General features: G+C 40.6%; 1 protein-coding gene across 2 annotated transcripts in view; it reads right to left on the bottom strand.

The window, feature by feature from the left end:
- Positions 1–1,783: 1,783 nt before the first annotated feature.
- prkx (protein kinase X-linked) overlaps positions 1,784–19,744 on the bottom strand; it is a 39,571-nt gene continuing 21,610 nt past the window's right edge. For both annotated transcript variants that reach the window (XM_053615281.1, XM_053615282.1), the window contains exons 4-8: positions 18,074–18,193; positions 10,028–10,123; positions 6,746–6,803; positions 4,073–4,150; positions 1,784–3,303 (exon numbers count right to left, since the gene is read on the bottom strand). In XM_053615281.1, coding sequence (XP_053471256.1) covers positions 3,178–3,303; positions 4,073–4,150; positions 6,746–6,803; positions 10,028–10,123; positions 18,074–18,193 — 478 coding nt within the window. In that variant the 3' untranslated portion in view covers positions 1,784–3,177. The remainder of the gene's footprint in view (positions 3,304–4,072; positions 4,151–6,745; positions 6,804–10,027; positions 10,124–18,073; positions 18,194–19,744) is intronic.

Here is a 19,744-nt window from a genome sequence, read left to right as displayed (position 1 = left end):
CCCTCACTCTACTCTACTTTCATGATGAATATACACGGTACACACTACCAGTCCAACATTAGGACACTGAAGAAGTATGTTTACAGCAGTCATCGAGGCATTTTGCTTTGAATTTGTTTCTATTTAATTAACACGTATAAATTTATGTTTGAATCAAATGCATTTTTTAATAATCAGGTTGAACTTTTTTTATTTATTTATTTGATTTAAAATGAATTAACAAGTAGTTTTTCCATTTTAAGCAGGAAGGAGCTTATGGGCTATTATGGGAACTTTTAAGAAAAGCTTCCTGGGTAAAACGACTCATGAAGCTGGTTGGGAAGATGGCAAGAGTGTGTAAAGCTTCATTAGGAATATCTCTAAGAATTTAAAATATAAAACGATTTTGCCCAAACTGTTGACTGGTAATGTATGATGGGTTGCATAGACTAGTTAACTAATAAATTACTAGTCGCTGCAGTGGGAATGTTGACTAGTTGGGGCAATGAAAAAAAACAACAACAAAAAAACCACAACATAAAACCGAGGCAGACGGTAAGGAGACGTTGGATAGATGTACCTACAGTAAATATACAAGTCTACAGTCAAATGCACTGGGAAAAGCTTTTCTCTTTCTTTTGCTTTAATGGACTTAACACTTTGATATCACTCTGCATGAAGTGTTGTTTTTTTTTAAAAAAACCCACTCCTCTCCTTTATTTATATTTTTGCACATCACTATCCAATCCCACTTCGCTAGTTTATAGTCAGTTCGGTGACGAAAGCCAGCTCAAAGAGACTTATTTTCGAATGCTGTTAAGGCTGCTGTACACATCACATCCTCCAACCACCATTAAGCTGCACACTCTCCGTTCCAGAATCGACCATTTCAGCCGAGCCGCCATCTTGTACATTTTAAGAATTGGTCCGTCCATAAATACTGTACTATGATACACAGATGTACTCTTTTGCACCGATTTATTTACTTTCATCGCAAAAATCGTAGCCTAAGACAGCATTAATGCTGAAGTGTATTGTATAACTTGTAATTTGTTGACACGTTCTTTACGGCACAAATCAAACAGCCTATAAATAATGAAGTCCTGAAACGGTTTGTGCTTTAACTACGGCCTAGATGAATAGTTGGTGCCTTTTTTGCTAGTTAAGAATTAGCAGTCACGCAACCTCTGTAGAAAACGTGTGAATTTGTTCACTCATGAAAGACAAGAAGAAGAAGAAAGAGAGGAAGAACTCGATTTGGAAACACACACACACACACACACACACTAATAATTTAACAGTAAACTTAGTTCTCACGTATCTATACAGAGTTTTTATATTCCAGAGTAAGTGATTTGACCGCACCAGCCAACACACCAATGCCATTTTTTTTTTTCTACAAAGAGACTACGCGTCAATTTACACATCCTAATATAAGGCCACCTTAGGCAAGTGCTAAAAGTTTAGTTACGTACATGCAATTATTTACAAGAGATAACGAGGACACGACTTCGTAAGAGGAGCAGGAGGACGTCTCATGTTCCTGAAGGTGCAGCAAACCTCAACATAAAACAAAAGCTACTAGTTAAAAGTCAAAAAGCACCATGTCACAGTAACTAGAAAAAAAATCGCCCATTTTTGACAAAAATTTGGTAGAGTTCGTGATAGGGATGCATCGATACAGATACTGATATCAGTCAGTTTCTGTGCTCTTTTACTTGTCCTTGTGCTCCAATTCCAGGTGATACTATGTGACATAAGCCACCAAGTCAGTGGTGTTGAATTAATGAACAGACGACACAAAGACAGCGATCTTGATGTATTTCACGAATAATGATCGATCAAAGCAAAATCAGACAGCAAGATGTGCTCTTTGAAAATAGCAAAAGGAAGAACGACAGCATCATCCTACAACAAAAACATACAACTCAAGCTAGCCGAGAGAAAATCTCAGCTCTTATCCAGTGTATTGTTAATGATGATCGCCCACTCTTGGTCCTCAGCAGAAAGGGATTCTGACGCGATGGAACCAAGAACATACGTAAGGATGTGCATTTCCAAAGCGAAACAAAACCTGCTGCAACCCTACACGACCCAAGGTAACTAATGTAACTAGCGAACGCACGTCCTTTAAAGTGAACTCTCTGATGAAGAATGAGTCTAGCAGTCCAAGGGCATGAACACGCACTTGTGCACTTTTCTTGGACGCTACAGGGTGTCCCAAAAGTCTCCACACACACGGTAAATTAACACTTTTTTTTTTTTTTTTTTTAAGCAAAATGCCTTCCAAAAGTTTTTATACTTGACAACAGAAGAACATATTGAAAAAAAAAAAAAAAATCATTCTCATGGCTGGATTAGGAAGCGGTCACAAGGTTGCGATGGACTTTAACAGGAAACAGGACAAACACATCACACACACAGAACACTGTTGCCAAACTTATTAACAAATTCAAAAAGACTGGAATCCACTTCTTAACCGAGACGTGGACGTCCATTTTTTGGGACACCCTGGGCATTTAAACCGGGGAAAATGACATAGAACTGAATATAAAGGTCTGTGATGTCCCTGATTGATTAATACGAAGTAGGGGATTCATTTTGGTATCAGTATTGGTATCAACAAGCACTAAAAACATGTACTCGTGTTTGGTTTGGAAAAAAACAAAACAAAATGGTATTGATGCATCCCTACTTTAAGACATCATGTTCGTCTTATTACTTGTGGTTTATGATAAAAACCTTTTAAATAAAAGCAAAGCTAGACGTATAACAAACCGTCCGGACATTTAAAAAGTGTAACTCTTTGGGTCCTCTGGCTTTCCATCTCACATGACTTCAGAGCCACACAACAAACATGTCCGAAAGTAATTTTTTCCCCGAAAGCGCCTACGTTGACGTAAACTGTATCGGACTATTGGTGGTGTTCTTGGCTTAGACACCTCTGGTGTGTGTGTGTGGTTTTTTTTTTTTTTTTTTTTGCATAAAACAAGTAGACTCAGAGAAACACAAATAAATAGCGCTTCCTTCTCTCCACACTTGTTCTTGAGGATGATGGTGATGGTAAACATGATGGCCAATCGTTCCCTTGTGTTGTCAATCACGAGATGACAGAAGAGCAGGCTGAGGCTGGCCACCGTAGTGGAATGGATACATTGCAGCAGCGGAGGGAAACTTTAAATCCCTCTTTTTCCATTTTCAAAAGTTCTTGAAAATCTCCAGATCCTTTGGAGACACCGGAGTCTCTTTTTTCCACTCGTCCTCGGGGTAGGCTTCGAAGTTAGATGTGTCGCCTTCGTGAGATACCTTAGGAACTATGGGGGGCTGTAAGAAAAAAACAAACAAACAAAAAAAAAACGAGGACTTAAGGTGTTGAAAAGAGAGTACAGAGCCAAAACCTTACCATAGTGTTGGAAACCCCGATGAGGACACTGAGACTAATACACCATTACATTAAATCGTTGTTGCTAGACTAACTAGATAACCGACATAAAAAGTGCACCCCCCCCCCCGCTTTTTCCATGTGATGGTCATATGCCGTGTCCAATCAACAACGAGCATTTAAGATAATGTGTTTCATAATAAGTTTTTTTTTCCTCCTAATTTGTTGTGTTATTGATTTGCTAATGTGCTTTGAGCTTATGGGCCACCGTATGAATGAAATCTCTGGGGAAAGTTAATTTCATCATTGTCCAATGCCGAGGATTGTCAATGTGAGTGTAATGTCATCCAGGAACAAGCAGGTTTAGCTAGCTAGCATAGAAGTGAACTATTACTTGGCTTCATTGACCACAGTGAATAAACAGGGTGAACAAACATCCAAATTTTTAACGTTAACGGTATTCATTATTTGGAGGCATAACACTGGAATTCTTCATTTTGTTATTAGCTACCATTTGGGATCCTGTCCAACATACATCCTACTCAGGCCTTACACAGATAAGGGTAGCCATTATAGCCCCACCCCAGATAAAGTCACCGGGTCTGACCTAGTCACCCCATTGTAAAAGGTCTGCTTATGTCCCTGTGTGTAACATCTTGGTTATAATCGACACTGGAAATCATATGAACACTGAAAATAAACGAAATTTACCTTTAGTTTTCTATTGGGCACTGCATCCCAGTCTACCGTCTTGAACCACCTGTGCTTTTTCACATCATCTGCTCCATTCTGCCAAAGAAGAAGCACACAAAGACCTCAATAAGTGACTTCAGAAAGAGAAGCAAAGGAACTAAACCTCAGATTTGAAAGAAACCAACAAAAGAACACACATACGTGCTAGTGTAAAGCATTTCTTTCTATATGGGAGCACAGCCAAGCAAAAATCTCATGCATATGGGATTGTGCAATATTGATACACTGATGAATTGCGAAATTCTGAGACCTTTCATCTTCACTATGGCAATCTATAGCCAGTAAAAGTCAAGGACACAGGAAAAGGAAACACAAACGTTCACGAATGAAACATGTGGCGAGTTTGTAAGATGACTTCAGCACTATAAAATATTTGATTCGACCTTCAAGCTGATGTATTACAGGAGTGTTAGACCATGCCCATCTTCCTGTGAATGAGTACACTCTTTTCTTCACGCTCCCTTTCATTCTCATTGTCTATTAACCATGAAGCTAGTAATTCATGCTGAAACGACGGAAAAGAGAGACACATGAGTAAGAAACGATGAAATAACATCAAAAGATCTTTTTGAAGTTAATCCAAGCATGCTTTCTGCATGGACACCATCTTTTAAAACATGTCGTGGCTAGAGAGCGGCACACACACACACATACACAAAAAAAAGCTTGAGTGGTAAGACAATCCACATTTGCTATGAATAATCATCTGTGGTTTTATTACCATAACTACAGTTGATGGAAAAATGGAAACAGACGCATATGCATTCAACAATTTCCCAGCACCGATGACATCAGCGCCGAGACCGAGCGCGTGTCAGACGCCACACCGGATGCCAATTTGTGAAATCTGCTCCAGCAGAGGTCAATACGAAACATGACCGCCATTAAATAGAAATCTACACCTGGTTAAAACAAACCCTAATTGACCCTATCAGGGGATTGAAGCCCAGCTGGGAGGTAGCGCCTCAAGTCTCTGCTACACTTTCCATGCTCACGCCTTGTTGCGGTACTTCTATAAGGCACCAAAGTTCTACACCACAATCAGATTTTTTCTCCATGCATTTGGAATATACATATATATTTTTTTTCACAGATATCATACATTTTATAACAGCAGATCAGCGGATGTAAATCAAGTTGTTGCAAAAACAGCGTCATGTTCAATGTGTTTCAAACATGTGTGACAGTCTGGGAAATCCCATTGGATGTCGCTGTGGATCAATTCTGTCAAATAGCCGAAACTCGGCTAGCTAAGTGTGATCTCATGTCACGCTTTGATCAAGTTGTTGGAAACGATATGTTCTGTAGCCAAATGGACAAAAGCCAAATCTATTCAATTTGACGTCAGATACCAACTGTTGAAAAGTTCGCCATGTTTCTGCGCTGCAGTTTGAATGAAACCTTTGAATCCTATTGTCTCCCTTTTCACTTTTGGGGAACTTTACATGAATCCCAACTACAAGTCAAGTTCTAATAGTCTAAAGGGAAACAGTTCAGTTCAAAAAAGTTTGTTGTTTTCAAAGCTATGTATAGTAGAAAATCAAAATAAATAAATAAATAAATAAATCAATAATTCAGTGTGAGGGGTGTTCCTAAGCTGCCACACATCTTTAAACAGTCAGAATTTATCACAAAGCTAACTTTTATCTTCTTTCATTGGGCAGATGTGTTTTTATGTTGTGTGAAAGCAATTCAAACCAGTAGAGCATTGTAAAGGTTGAAAAACATCGTTATGGAATGTTATTAATGGAGATTCTGAGGTTTGAGAAATATAGAACATGGCATAATTGCATGATTAAGCTTCTAAAGTATGAGCAAAATGTAGGCAACCCTCGGAAACAGGAAAAAGGCAGAGGTCTGGTGCTTTGCAAACAACTATGATCAAGCACAAAATGAGGGAGCAGAACAAAATCAAGAACTGGGAAAGCAGCACATGAAACAAACGTCTCGGCAAAGTCAGGAGGCAAAACGCTGAACAATACTTCGCGCAGGACAAAGACACGCAGGGGTTTAAAGACACAAACTAAAAACAGGTGAGACTAATCGGGATACACAGTGGTGACATGGTTGGAGACAAGACATGAATCAAAACAAAAACACACGTGGCAATGTAAACAAAACATGAAAACATGGAAGTGCGTTGTTTAGCGCTGCGAGCTGTTATGCAAGTGCTCGCTGCTCGGGGGAAATCCCTAACCCAATACGCACATTAGGTGCTTGGCCCCGTAATTACGTTTATGTTATACAGTCTGACTTTTAAAAGAGAAATGCTTTCATTTCAAATAAAATGTGTTCCTTCAGTTAAGACAACTAAATACTAAGAGCTGTCGATCATACAGTACAGTTGATCATTACGGCAAAATGTTGCTAGTTTACTGTATTGCGTCTCTTCACCAGAAAAGAATCCGAAAATATTCCAGCAGTTTTGATACACGGTGTGACAAAAAAAAAGTTATTAATTACCAACACATTTGTTTCAATCACATTCCTGTAATATTAATGTCAAGAACACAATGTTGACCCCCATGAAATAATTAGGGCTTACCCACCACGTCCTAAATCCCAATTGAAACCCTCGCGTTCCTATGAATAATGTGCAACGCCAGGACAATTAACTATAACATCACTCACCTTCATGTTTCCAAGTCTTCTCGCTCGGTCAATCACCAGAAACTTCTTGACGAGATCCCTGAATGGAAACATGAGGACAGCATAGTAAAGCTTTCGACCCTGACTATAAATCCCACTCCTAGTCTAGTTCATTCGCTTCATCCAACCAGGAGCCTCACAAAGAATTCCCGTGAAATGTATCGCTGAAAGATTGCAGCACGGTATTTATGACTGATGGTTAAAAACATTTTTAAGCCTTACCCTCTTAAACTGATTTAAAAAACAACAACAACAAAAAAAGCAAGTATGGTGTAATATTCAGTTTAATACCACAACGCTGTTGAATTCGCAAATCTGATTGGTCACAAAGTGATGATTACATTTCCTATAACGGCAGCTTTGTGTATATTACCGCGCTCATTCGAATACGTTATCGTTTCTATAGTAACAGCTCATTCAGGGACGAGTATAGAGTACAGTGGACTGGTTAAATAACGCGTTATTATTTAACATTGATATGGTTATGTTTTCTGTGGGGAGATATTTATAGAAGTCGTCTTCAGTGTCAACGGTACGTTTTCTGCCAGAGAAGACGGTTTCTTGGTAACGTGACACTGCAATTTTTTTTTTTGTCTTGTTAACTTCAGAAGAAAGTGAAAGAGTGGGAGGTGAAGGAACAACTGTTTATAGCTGCCATACTGTGAGCGATAACATGAACCAACCCCTTTCGCAGACGTTTAAAAGTAAATGTAAATGGCTAAAAAAAAATATGAGGTCATTCTTTAATAAACAAATTGGCAACTTTCTTTGATATACGAGGAATAAAAACGGCATATATTTTTTCCATATCTGTTTGATGACATACTGGTAGCATCAACTGTAGTGTTTCATGATAACACTGGCATTTCTCATAACAAATATCCAGAGATAACTCCAAATAAAATCAGCTTTCTGATCGAAGATTATTACCTGTAGCCGCGTGCATGAATTATTGCTGCCTTTGTAATATTCTAATCACATTCACATGAATATATTCATTTCATCATGCCTCAATGTGCCAAGTATCTTATTATTATTCTGATTCTAGTAGAAGGGCCTCGTATTTCTTCTGCTTATTACGTTGTCAAGTTGATGCCTCGGATATGTGCGCTTGCAACGGTCTTATCCTAACACGGCTTGGCGCACATGGATGTTCTCCTGTCTGTCTTTTCAAGCCTCTCCTGACATACAGCTTTTGTCTGACCAACGTCTGGCTTACTTAGCGCTGTCAAAATGCCACTCAAACAAACGCACCTGCCTTAAAGGTCTCGATCTGTGTTTGAAGTTCCGCCAAGTGCCTTCAAACATCGATAGTGTGTGCTGAAGCCCCTGAAGCCCACTGATGTATTATAGGGAAAGTATGATGTAATGCTAATGTGTTCAGGTACTGTGATGGATGGTCACGTTAGGCTCGAGAAAGCTTCTCGTTTGGCCGAAACGACATGAAATTTACACATCCGATAGCGTAAAAGCTTAGCACGAGCTTGGACGTTATCAGCAAAATATCTGCTACCACCCCAATGTCTACAACCGTCCAATAACATCAAGTATTTTATTTCACAACTATTTGCCAAAGCTAAGAATATTTTATTTATTGAAAAATGACATGTAGGTTTTATCTGTTCATAGTTCTGACCAATCAGAATCGAGAATTCTCAACAGTGCTTGTGGTATAACCAACACATCTTGGAGGAATTTTTGTTTCAAACACTTTAGTTGGTTAATGATCTTCATTTTCTCTCTACTTGTTGCCATGTTCTCAGAATCGGATATTAATCTGCTCATAAACGGCACAATATAGGATTGTACCATTCATCTGACAAAGGATATCATCTCTGGTTTCTTATTTTCTGAACACACGTGTTTCTTTGTTGACTTTCGGCTTGTGTGTTGTCGCTTCATTGTGCGCTTCTGTTCACCCATAAGCACTCCCAATCATTTCACATTAATTGTACTAGAATCTGACTTGGTCTTCTAGGGAATTCAACTCGTTCACATTCTTAACATTTTCCTGATTAATGATCACTGAATTCCTTTATAAAAAGCACTCGAGTTCCAGGTAAGTACAAAAGCTTACACACTTGAACATCAAAGTGATCCATCACGAGCTTTCAACTTGTTACTCAAGTGTAGTATAGATAAGCCATCACATGCCATCTTTAGTGGTGGCTGTACGAGTTTAGTGCTCCAGATATTTGTATCTGTATTTGGATTTAAACCCAAAGTGGATGTGGCCTAAACCAGAAGGGTGTGTTTTTGCATACGAACCCTACAACTATGTGCCTACACTACATGAAAGTAAAAACCTCCCGATCATGTGACTTTTTGTTGCGTCTCATGGGAACCCAGTCCTCGTGCTCACCTCTAGTCTCAACCGGATACCCTGTGTGGGCACGCTTTCTTATAAAAAATAAACAAAAAAGGAAAGGAAAATAAATAAATAAATAAATAAATAAATAAATAAATAAATGATAAAAATGTAAAAATGGCGCATCTTGTATTCATATCTGTATTTGTATCGGTTTTAATTAGCCGCTCTTTCCGAACAAGGGATTTATATCCTTAATTCTTTCATTCTTTAACATTTTCACTTCCTGACCAGCTGGACTCAAACCGCCGAGCGTCTTCTGTACGTGACGATGCTGTAAAATTTCACTATTCTTGCTCTAGGCTTATGAGGAATGCCGTAAGTAATGCTGTGAAATGAAATGGAACACCTGCTGGTCTGATCAATCTTCCTTTCCCTTCATGAAAGTGTATTAAGATGACTGATAACACACATCAAGTCATCTCTCCATACTGCATAAGCCTGATGTATAGTGTGTGAATAGAAGGGCTGTGCAAGTAGAGTTGGTAGCAGTACAGAGAGAGAGAAAGAAAGAAAGAAAGAGAAAGAAAGAGAGGGAGAGAGAGAGAGAGAGAGAGAGAGAGAGAGAGAGTAACAAGTGTGCATTCCTTTGCTGCAGCTGTCTCGGGCCTGAGCTAATGGGTTCACATCAGCATTAGTCAGATTAGACTGCAGCACATTCTGATGAGAATGTGGGAGTGTGGCTGTGTGTGTGTGTGTGTTTGTTTGTCTCGCGACTACACTTCGGGTAGCCTTGTACAGGTCGCAGAGGCAAAGCCATCTACAAGACGACGTATTAGCAAAATGAATCAACTTGATGAATAAGCCAATTCTGTCCTTTCTAGTCACCTTGTTAACGGAGAACGTGTAATTAAGCTGCGTTCATTTGTCTTTGCATCGTTTCGGCTCGAGCTTACTTTACGTAGAAGTCCAGATGCCGTGGAAACTCCAGCTTTCCTGCCAGGATCTTCTGATAGATGCCAAAGGGATTGTCGTCAAAAAACGGCGGGTAACTGCGAACATATCAACACAGTGGCATAGAGTGATTAGTGTGGATGAGAAGACCATAGACTCTGAAATAGAAAACACTGACTTGACTGCTTAGAAATGAATGTAAAAAAAAAAAAAAAATTATAATCTGTTTATTTTCCTACTGCAAAAGATTCTCGAGTCAAATTACCGTTTAAGAAAAGAAAAAAAAAAAAGAGAAAAGACCAGTGATGAAGACTAACACAGAGCTCTCGGTCTTGTTGGCAGGACTACCGAATCCAGTAAATCTGTGCAAAGTGACGAGAAGTAACAAATGATGTGTCTCCGGTTGCTCAGTTACGTTAATGCCTCTTCCAATACTGAAAAATATTGGCGCCTCGATTCAGCTGACCTCTAAAGCCCAGCATGTCTGTCAATTCCTTATTTCACACTGAATCACACAAAATACAAAACTTATTCCCTAAAATTCTCGCAAGAGAGATGTGTATGTGTGTGTGTGTGTTTCATATACAGGAGTGTGAACACTATCTGCTTTTTTATGAGCGTTTCTCCAGGACTGACTGTAGATCATTACCCTGCCAGCATTTACATTTACACCCAATCCTTCACCACACACACACACACACACACACACACACACACACACACACACAAACACACACACACACACACACACAAACACACACACACACACACACACACACACACACACACACACACACACAAACAAACACACACACAAACACACACACACAAACACACACACACACACAAACACACACACAACCAAATTACAATTTATTAACTGTCAAATTTAAACTCAAATTTGATTTACTTCCAAGATTTACTATTCAAAGCCATTTAGAGTCTAATGAGCCGGTTATTTTTTACTGCCCCATGCTGCTGAAAGGAACACTACCACTACAGTATGAATTAATGCTGTATTCCTATACGAAGAAAAATCACACAGACTGCAACAATGTAATATTTCATATTTATTTACTCACAGTGATGTTTTTGTCTCTGATATTTAACGCAACATTTCTTGTCTTACCCAATTCACCTAGCTCGTGTAAGCAGTTAAGCCAAAATAACTTCCTGTTCATTATATATGCTTATTAGATAAGGCAGGGTTTCTGAAATTTAGAGGGTCAAATATGGGAAGGGGTGGAACAATTTCTGTCACTCAGTCCATACAGGATTTTGTGGAATTTTTTTTATTTGCTGATTGCTGCAGCCAAAAATGCTTGATTTTGCTGTGGCCTTTTTCAAAATTTGCGATGCAATTTCCGGGTTTTTTTTTCAAATACATGCTTTGTAGGCTGATTATCATTTCCAAATTGTACATAGTGTGAGAATGAGTGTGTGTGAGTGAGATAATGCCCTGCAATTGGTTTCGCACCCTGCCCAGGGTGTCCCCGCCTCGTGCCCCGAGTTCCCCTGGGATAGGCTCTAGGCTCCCCGTGACCATTTGTAGGATATGTGGTACAGAAAATGGATGGGTATAAAGGCTTAAAAGGTCCGGTCATATTTCTCAACCTATCGTACACTATTAAATGTCACCAACTTGTAAATAAATTTTTTATTATTATTTTTTTTTAATCAACTGAATTATTTTATCACTAACAAATAAGAACAGCCAACTCTAAATCAGCTGGCTGGAGGAATGCTGATAGAATATCGTATTTAATATCATAATACTGTCTAACAAAACTAAATACCAAACTCGCTACATGTATTGTTCAATCAAGATCAGCTCCACCAACAGCTTGGATTGGATAGCAACAGTGTAGAAAAGACAAACTGGTTTCGGATCAGGGATTTGTGGGCTTCCATTGTGAGGCCTTTGTGTGAAGTCATATAGCTTAGTTACAGTAATGGATTTAGCAGCGGCGGGCTGCCAACACAAAGCGAATATATGAAAGCTAGGAGATGAAAAATGGCGAGAAACAATGAGGTTTTTCAAGCCGTTTTAACCAGGAGTTCGTGACACAGAGTAGAAAGAAATGAATTCATTTGGGTTATGCAACATGAACGTTCTTTTTCTAAACACCCCAGTTGTTGGGAACTCCGAAAAAGCATGAGAAAGACAGAAAGATAACTAAGCAGAGTGGGTGTGGATGGCAAAGCCCAACTCTCTGTCCTCCTTCGTACTTGGAACAGAACAAACAGCGGCATGTGGTGCTATTACACCTGCATAAGGGTATAATAAGCCTGAAGACGCATGGACTTAACGCATGTTGACAGTTGGCTCAGGCAAGAACAGCAGGTGGAAGCACTTAATGTGAGTGCAGTAGACTCTAGTACAGCATCAAAGCAAACTTTTCTCACCAGAGGCAGTGTAAAACTACTCATTATTATGACTCCACTCCTGAAAGTCTGACCAGACTGAAATGAACACCAGTTGATGTTTTAGAGATCAAACTCTAGTGCTGAAGGCACATTATTTGGACCCTGGAGCCAACTGGTAGAGGTTTCCATAACACGTCCTTAGTTTGGAAATCTCCATTTCCTCAAAGATCAAAGAGGAAGCAATCTGAGGGACAAGAGAGATTGACAGACAGACGCCACAACTGCTTCACGGGAACTGAAGGACACAGAGGTCATGTCTCCTTTATTAGGACCAAAAGGAACACAGAGGCCATGCCTCCTCCTGGGACTGAAAGCCAGAGAGGTCACACCTCCTTCACTGGGACTAATAGACACCGAAGCTATTCCTCTTCCACTGGGATCAAAAAGCAAACAGAGACCACACTCATTCACAGGGACTGGAAGTCGCACAGAGACCAAGTCTTCTTTACTGTGAACAAAAGGCACAGAGAGGCCACGCCTCCTTCAGTAGGACTGACAGACAGAGGCCATACCTCCTCCACTGGTACTAAATGATAGAGCTTCCTTTACTGGAACTGACACAGAGGCCACACCTCTTCCACTGGGACTGACACAGAGGCCACACCTCTTCCACTGGGACTGACACAGAGGCCACACCTCTTCCACTGGGACTGACACAGAGGCCACACCTCTTCCACTGGGACTGACACAGAGGCCACACCTCTTCCACTGGGACTGACACAGAGGCCACACCTCTTCCACTGGGACTGACACAGAGGCCACACCTCTTCCACTGGGACTGACACAAAGGCCACACCATTTCCATGGGACTGCCATCTAAAGAGGACACACCTCCTTTACTGGAACCCAAAGGCACATAGGCCATGCCTTCTCAACTGTAACTGTCCGGTACCAAGTCCATGCCTTCTTGACTGGGACTGAGGAACATGGACCATGCTTCCTTCACTGCAACTGACAGATGCCCAATTGTGATCCCAATTTTTACTTGACAAATGACGTCGTGCAATAGTACAGGCGTATTAAAAATATCGGCAGCAGTGCACAACTGCAAATGGGTGAATTTTTATACTCTCATTTAACTGTGTGTTTACCAGGTCCATGCAGACAACCAGGAAAACATCTGCATTTATGCAATGAGAAATGCACCAGGCAGGAAACTGCTCTTCATGAAACACTTGCTACATTTCTGAAGAACCGTTATGAGGCCTTTGACAAAGCACACATGAGACAGAAGAGCTCTATAAGCCACTTAAACCTGAATGAGTCTATAAGTGTGTGCAAGACGAGGAGGGAAAGGGGGGAGAGGGAGAGGGAGAGAGTGAGAGCGAGCAAGAGCGAGACTGTCTTCTAAAGGACTGGAAAAAAGGCCAAGGGCCAAGAGCGGGTCTCTGTCTCACAGGACTGAACACTTCTAAAGAGGCTGAGGAGTAAGACGGGTGGGTCTCACTTTTTCCACTACGCAGTAGTCTGGGAGAAGCTGTATAGCACATTTATAACAGAGAAAGGTCAGATGGAGGAGCTGAAGTTACTGCTGTAAAAACATGCATAAACAATGTCAAACTCAGGTTCATCAGACAAATTAATCTGAGAATATAGTTTCTTAAATGGCTTGCCACGATACGAACAGCTGGCAATATCAACATTATGGGCATTGCTAGTTAAAAATCCTTCACTGGTGCTTTGAATGGTCATAGTGATCGTGATCACTGAAGACCAAATGAATTTACCATCTTTTCACATTATTCTTCAGCTCAACGAACAAAGCTGAGCATTTTCTCTGACACGGTCATAAAAAAAAAATAAAAATAAATAATAATAAAAAAAAGAACTGACACATCTCGCTTTTCTGAAACGACATCATTGTATTCACTAGAGTTGCTCTTTGGTTTTAACAGCTGTGAGTAATTAATGGACTTTCTACAGTTTTTAGGATGTGAATTATTGTGCAAGCAGTAATGAGAACCTGTCGAGGTTATTATGATGCATGCAGGTTACTCCAGGACAGATAGCAATATCCTAGCCAAGACCAGTGCTGATTTGTTTTGCTTACTGTATGATCAGATAAGCTAGTCAGGATCCCAGAAACATTTGAAGGAACTCAAAATCAATTTTCACAGTAGAAAAAATTTGAAGGAGCACAGGAACTTTAGATTGGTTTCCAGCACAGGATCTTGGGAATTTTCTGTGGGGATTTCCCTTGGAGAAGCCCATTCATCCATCTATCCATTTCCTATACTGCTTATCTTACAGGGTCACGGGGAACCTGGAGCCTATCCCAGGGAGCATGGGGCACGAGACGGGGTACACCCTGGACGGGGTGCCAATCCACTGCAGGGCAGAAATCATATACATTCATACACTACGGACATTCTGGACATGCCAATCAGCCTACCATGCATGTCTTTGGGGGAGGAAACCGGAGTATGGGGTGAACAGACAAACTCCACACATGCACACAGGGCCGTGGCGGGAATCCAACCCCCAACCCTGGAGGTGTGAGGCTAACCACTAAGCCACCATGCACCCTCCTTGGAGAAGCCTTTTCAGGATTACAGAAACTTTAAGTGGGACTTGTTCCAGGATCTTTTAGTTGGATTTCTACTAGAGGAACCTTTTGGGGCTCTCAGGAACTTTAGGTGGGTTTTTGCAATAGAGACTTTTTTAAATTTTTTTTTTTTATAAGACCTATTTTAGATGGGATTCCCTTGCAGGGGCCTTTTTAGGATCTTTTCAGGTTGGTTTCCATCTTAGGAACCCATCAAGTATCTCAGAACCTTTAAGTGAGTTTAGGTATGTTTTCAGCATAGGGACTTTTTCCAGGATCTCCAGAACTCTTAAGATGGTTTTTCCACCACAGAAACATTTTCAGGTTCTCAGCAATTTTTGCAGAAAATCCAGAGCATTACGAACTTCACACGTTTAATTCTTGGGGTGTAACTCAAAGGGGTCATTTTAGCTCCACATTCAGTGCTTTCCAATACTGTGGACCAGGAACCAGCTTGCCAGTCTGAAGATGGCATCTTAGAGCAGCTTTACAGAAAGACTCAAAAGTTTAAAACATAGTGTTTAACCTCCTGAACAATCAGGTTGCAAGGTTGGGGGTGAGTGAGGAAAACAAACATGGCAGACACATTGCCAGTGAAATCTCCAAATGTTTGATCTCCAGAACGCCAAAGACATTTCAGTTTAAACTGACAGGCCGAGGCTCAAGAACCAAGACATACAACACCCATAAAAATGTGTGTGTTGGCTTTATATCAGGGTCAAACCCAACCTACACTGATTGAAATACCTGACTCCAGTTACCCACTTTTCAGGAGGTCATTACGCTGGTGGTTCAGATGTGTTTTCCATTAATTCACTTAACTGTTTAAACCATTTGTTATGAAACCATTTGTATGATATTGTTTGAACCAAGATGCAGAGCTACCATGGATTTAAACAAGCTGTGCACTGAGAATCATTTCAATTTGAAGTTTGTTATGGAACAGTGGGGAACATTAGACAGGACCATTTATATGTGGATGCTGGATGTATTATAGTTTCTGAACAAACTCCTTTCGTGCCAAGGAAACACAGAGCTGTTGAGTTACCGTATGGCGGCCAGGTAATTCGTCTTCGTACGAGCGTAACAAGCAGGACCAGAGAGAACAGTAGCACCGCTGGGCTTCGCAGCTGGACAACCAGAAATGAAATGCTTGTGTTGTGAAGCCATGTACAGAGGTCATGGGAGGGTGCTTACAGGGGTGTCTGGAGGTCAGGTTTGAAAAATAACAGCAACATCTATGACCAGATGCAGACTAATATTTCACCAAGCACCGAACAATCAGGGGATAATATCTAATTATGATCGGTCTCACTAATATTGCGATTGCAATGCAAGTTGCTAGTATTATCCATAAATAAAACTCCAGGCCTGTACTGGTTGACTAGACGATATTAAATATCGACCAGACATAACACAATTATCTTCTTCTTCTTTTTTTTTTTTTTAAAAAAAAAAGAAAGAAAGAAATCAGATAAAACGATGCAGTTACTTATTGACCTGTTTATCTAAACAATTGTTTTGCTGAGTATTAAACCTGGTATCATGTTGAAGCAATAAAACCAACTTACTTTTGATAAAAATCTTAATTAAAAAAAATAAATCTTGACCAAAGGAACAAAAATGTGGATTTGATATTGCAGTGAATTACACGCTTAAAAAAAACCCTCTCTTCAAGGGTTCATAGATTCCAAAAATGTTCTGGTTTTTAACCTTTTTCACCACATAGAACTATAGGTTCTACATAGAACCTCTAAGGTTTCAGCAAAAGGACAATTATAGGTTCTAGATTTGACCTTTTCCACGTAGAGTATATGACACAGTGCCATTATCTGAGAGTACTGAGGCGGGAATTCTGGAACACTGACCAGTTATGTTGTATTGCACCAGCTGTTGTACTTACACTTTTCTTAAATAATTAAATCATTTTCGAAAACAGATAAACCCGGGCCAGATGTCAGGAGATGCATCTGTCCTGAGCCATGAAACAGCTGCAATTGTCACACACTGCCTTTGTTAGCAGGGTGGTGTTTGTTGTCGCTTACATAGCACACCCAGTGTTTGCATAAACTGTATACGAGTTTAAAGTCCCTGTAAAGTACCTAAAAACTTCCACTGAAGTCAGGGTGGGACATATGGAGTGGCCCCTCCCCCTTTTTAAACAGCCAATAGCTTTTACCTTCCCTCACAGCCCAGGCTAAGCCGTACGTGACAGTTAGAACCATGGATTTTTATAATGTTGAGGGCGGGACACTTCGGAATTCTAGTGAGCGTTTGATTGGATGGAAAATCTGATGAGAATGAGGTCATCAAAATTGTTGATCCGTATTGGTGGTAGAGAGAGACTGTAAATTTGAATACATATATTTTCCCCAGTGCGACTTCTGTCATTGTTTTGGAGCACAGTAGCTTATAGATAACCTTGAGGCGAACATATTCATACTAAAAGCCAAAAAACTTCCAAATAATAATAATAAACATGTTTAAGATGTATTGTCAGGGAGTGAGTGGGAGTGAGTGTGTGTGTGTGTGTGTGTGTGTGTGTGTGTGTGAGAGTGAGAGAGAGAGAGAGAGAGAGAGAAAGAAAGTGAAAGAGTGGACCCTGTAACAGTCAGGCTGATGGACATGCATCCTGGTATATTTTACATTTGCGGGAAACCGATTTGGATTTTTCACTCATGATTCCAATACAACATTTCTTAATTGTTTCAGTCTGTTTTCGAGAAACGGAACGCAGCCAGATGTGTCCATTTCTGTCTAATCCTTTCTGGTTAAGGTTTGTGTTATTTCTCATTTCAGAAAACTGTGCTACAAGAATGTCCCGTGGTCCACGTTTGTCTTATCCGCCATTCCTCAGAAACTCGGCTGAGTGCTGCCCTCTAGTGGTGAACACATACCATGCTCATATTGTTCCAGCATTTCTTTCTGATAAGCCACTGATGCTCTAAAAGCTGTATTAACGAGACAAACGACTGACGACAACCAATAACCCATGTACTTAAGTCTGTCTAAATGTGTGTGTATGTGTGTGTGTGTGTGTGTATATGTGTGTGCGCGTATGCCTTTGCCCACTCACCCAGAAAGCATTTCGAAAATGAGAACCCCCAGAGCCCACCAGTCCACCGCCCGGCCGTGACCTTTACTCTGGATTACCTCTGGAGCTAAATACTCAGGCGTGCCGCACAGAGTCCACGTCCTACAGAGCCAAACAAAAGGTGACAAAGAAACATGATTTGACATTTTTTACATGATACACGTATACATCATATTTATTTTACAAAATAGAATTTTGATCCGAAAATATCAGTAGGAGACAAATGTGTTCGAAATGATTGGACTTTACAAAATATGAAACAAAAAGGAGACCCGAGTCACCATAACCTGCACAATTGTGTTGATAATGGACTGTGGCTGTGTTCCCATGAATAATATTTATATCGCGAGTGATCAAGTGAGGTCAGTGGGTTTAAGGGTAATTTTCCATCCTATATTCTGTGCAGATTGAATAGAGTGTGAGATATAATATTACAATATGACAAGGGGCAGGGGTGGCTCAGTGGCTAAGGCTCTGGGTTACTGATCAAGAGGTCAGGGTTCAAGCCCCAGCACTGCCAAGCTGCCACTGTTGGGCCCTTGAACAAGGCCCTTAACCCTCTCTGCTCCAGGGGGCGCTGTATCATGGCCGACCCTGCTCTCTGACCCCAACCTACCAATATGGGATATGTAAAGAAAACCTGTACCATATACACGACAAATAAAGGCCTCTGCCTCAAACTTGTGCTGTGTATTCCCAGTTTATTCGATCTATTAGGTCCGCTTGTCTATCACCTAACAAAGCATTCAAATCAGTGTAGAGTACATCATCTTTTCCATAAACCCCCGACTCAGAAATAATTCATTTAAAACGTTATTAAATACTAAATCGGCGTAGCGAATAAACTGACAGCTCTGTTTATATGGCTCGGTTATGGAGAAAAGAATTCAGTACACATTTATGCATCCAGGTTTAAAAGTTGAAGCAGCTGTGCCTCAGTTGCGCCAATAAACCCTTCAACTCGACCTGGCGTGTTAATAACATGCTGATCGTTCATCACAAAGCGTTCTGATTACTATTTACACCCATGCGAGAGCTCTCGCGTCTCAACATCCTGGCAGTTTGACTGGCAGTAGACAAGACGGTAATTCCGCAGAGAGACGACCTCTTCACCGTGCTGACTAGCAGCTTGTCGGATTTGTGTGTTTTGATAGCTGGAAGAAAATCCGCAGTATTTGCGAGCGCAAACCGAGGCTCTATAGCATTCGATTAAAACCTGTTAAGGTACAGCTACATAAAACACCTTGCTTACAAAGGTTTTTTTTTTTCCCCCTTTCTTTTGTCAATAAGCTGCCTTCTGGCAAATAATTGACACAAATGCATGTGACTGCAGGCGACAAGCCTTGATGTAAATCAGGCTTGGGAATACTTTCACCCCAGTTCTTGCTTGTATTATCAAATATATTAATTAAACATTACATACAAATGGGATTGGGTGAGCGACCCGTTTCGCAGCTCAAGTGCAGAGCGAAAACGAGTGGACGTGGCGGACGTGAAGCCGAGGAGGAGTTCATCGCTAAACGAGGAGCTACCGCTACAATCTGGAACTGGTTTGGTTACAGACAATCTGTTTTTTTTTTTAGATCAATGTTCATGTTTCTGAGACGCTCAAGATCACAGCGATCACCTGTAGCCAAAAACAGCGGTGCACGA

The sequence above is a fragment of the Ictalurus furcatus genome, chromosome 26 (assembly GCF_023375685.1).
Source record: "Ictalurus furcatus strain D&B chromosome 26, Billie_1.0, whole genome shotgun sequence".
In the NCBI taxonomy this organism is placed as follows: domain Eukaryota; kingdom Metazoa; phylum Chordata; class Actinopteri; order Siluriformes; family Ictaluridae; genus Ictalurus; species Ictalurus furcatus.
This window is presented reverse-complemented; position numbering and strand designations above follow the sequence as displayed.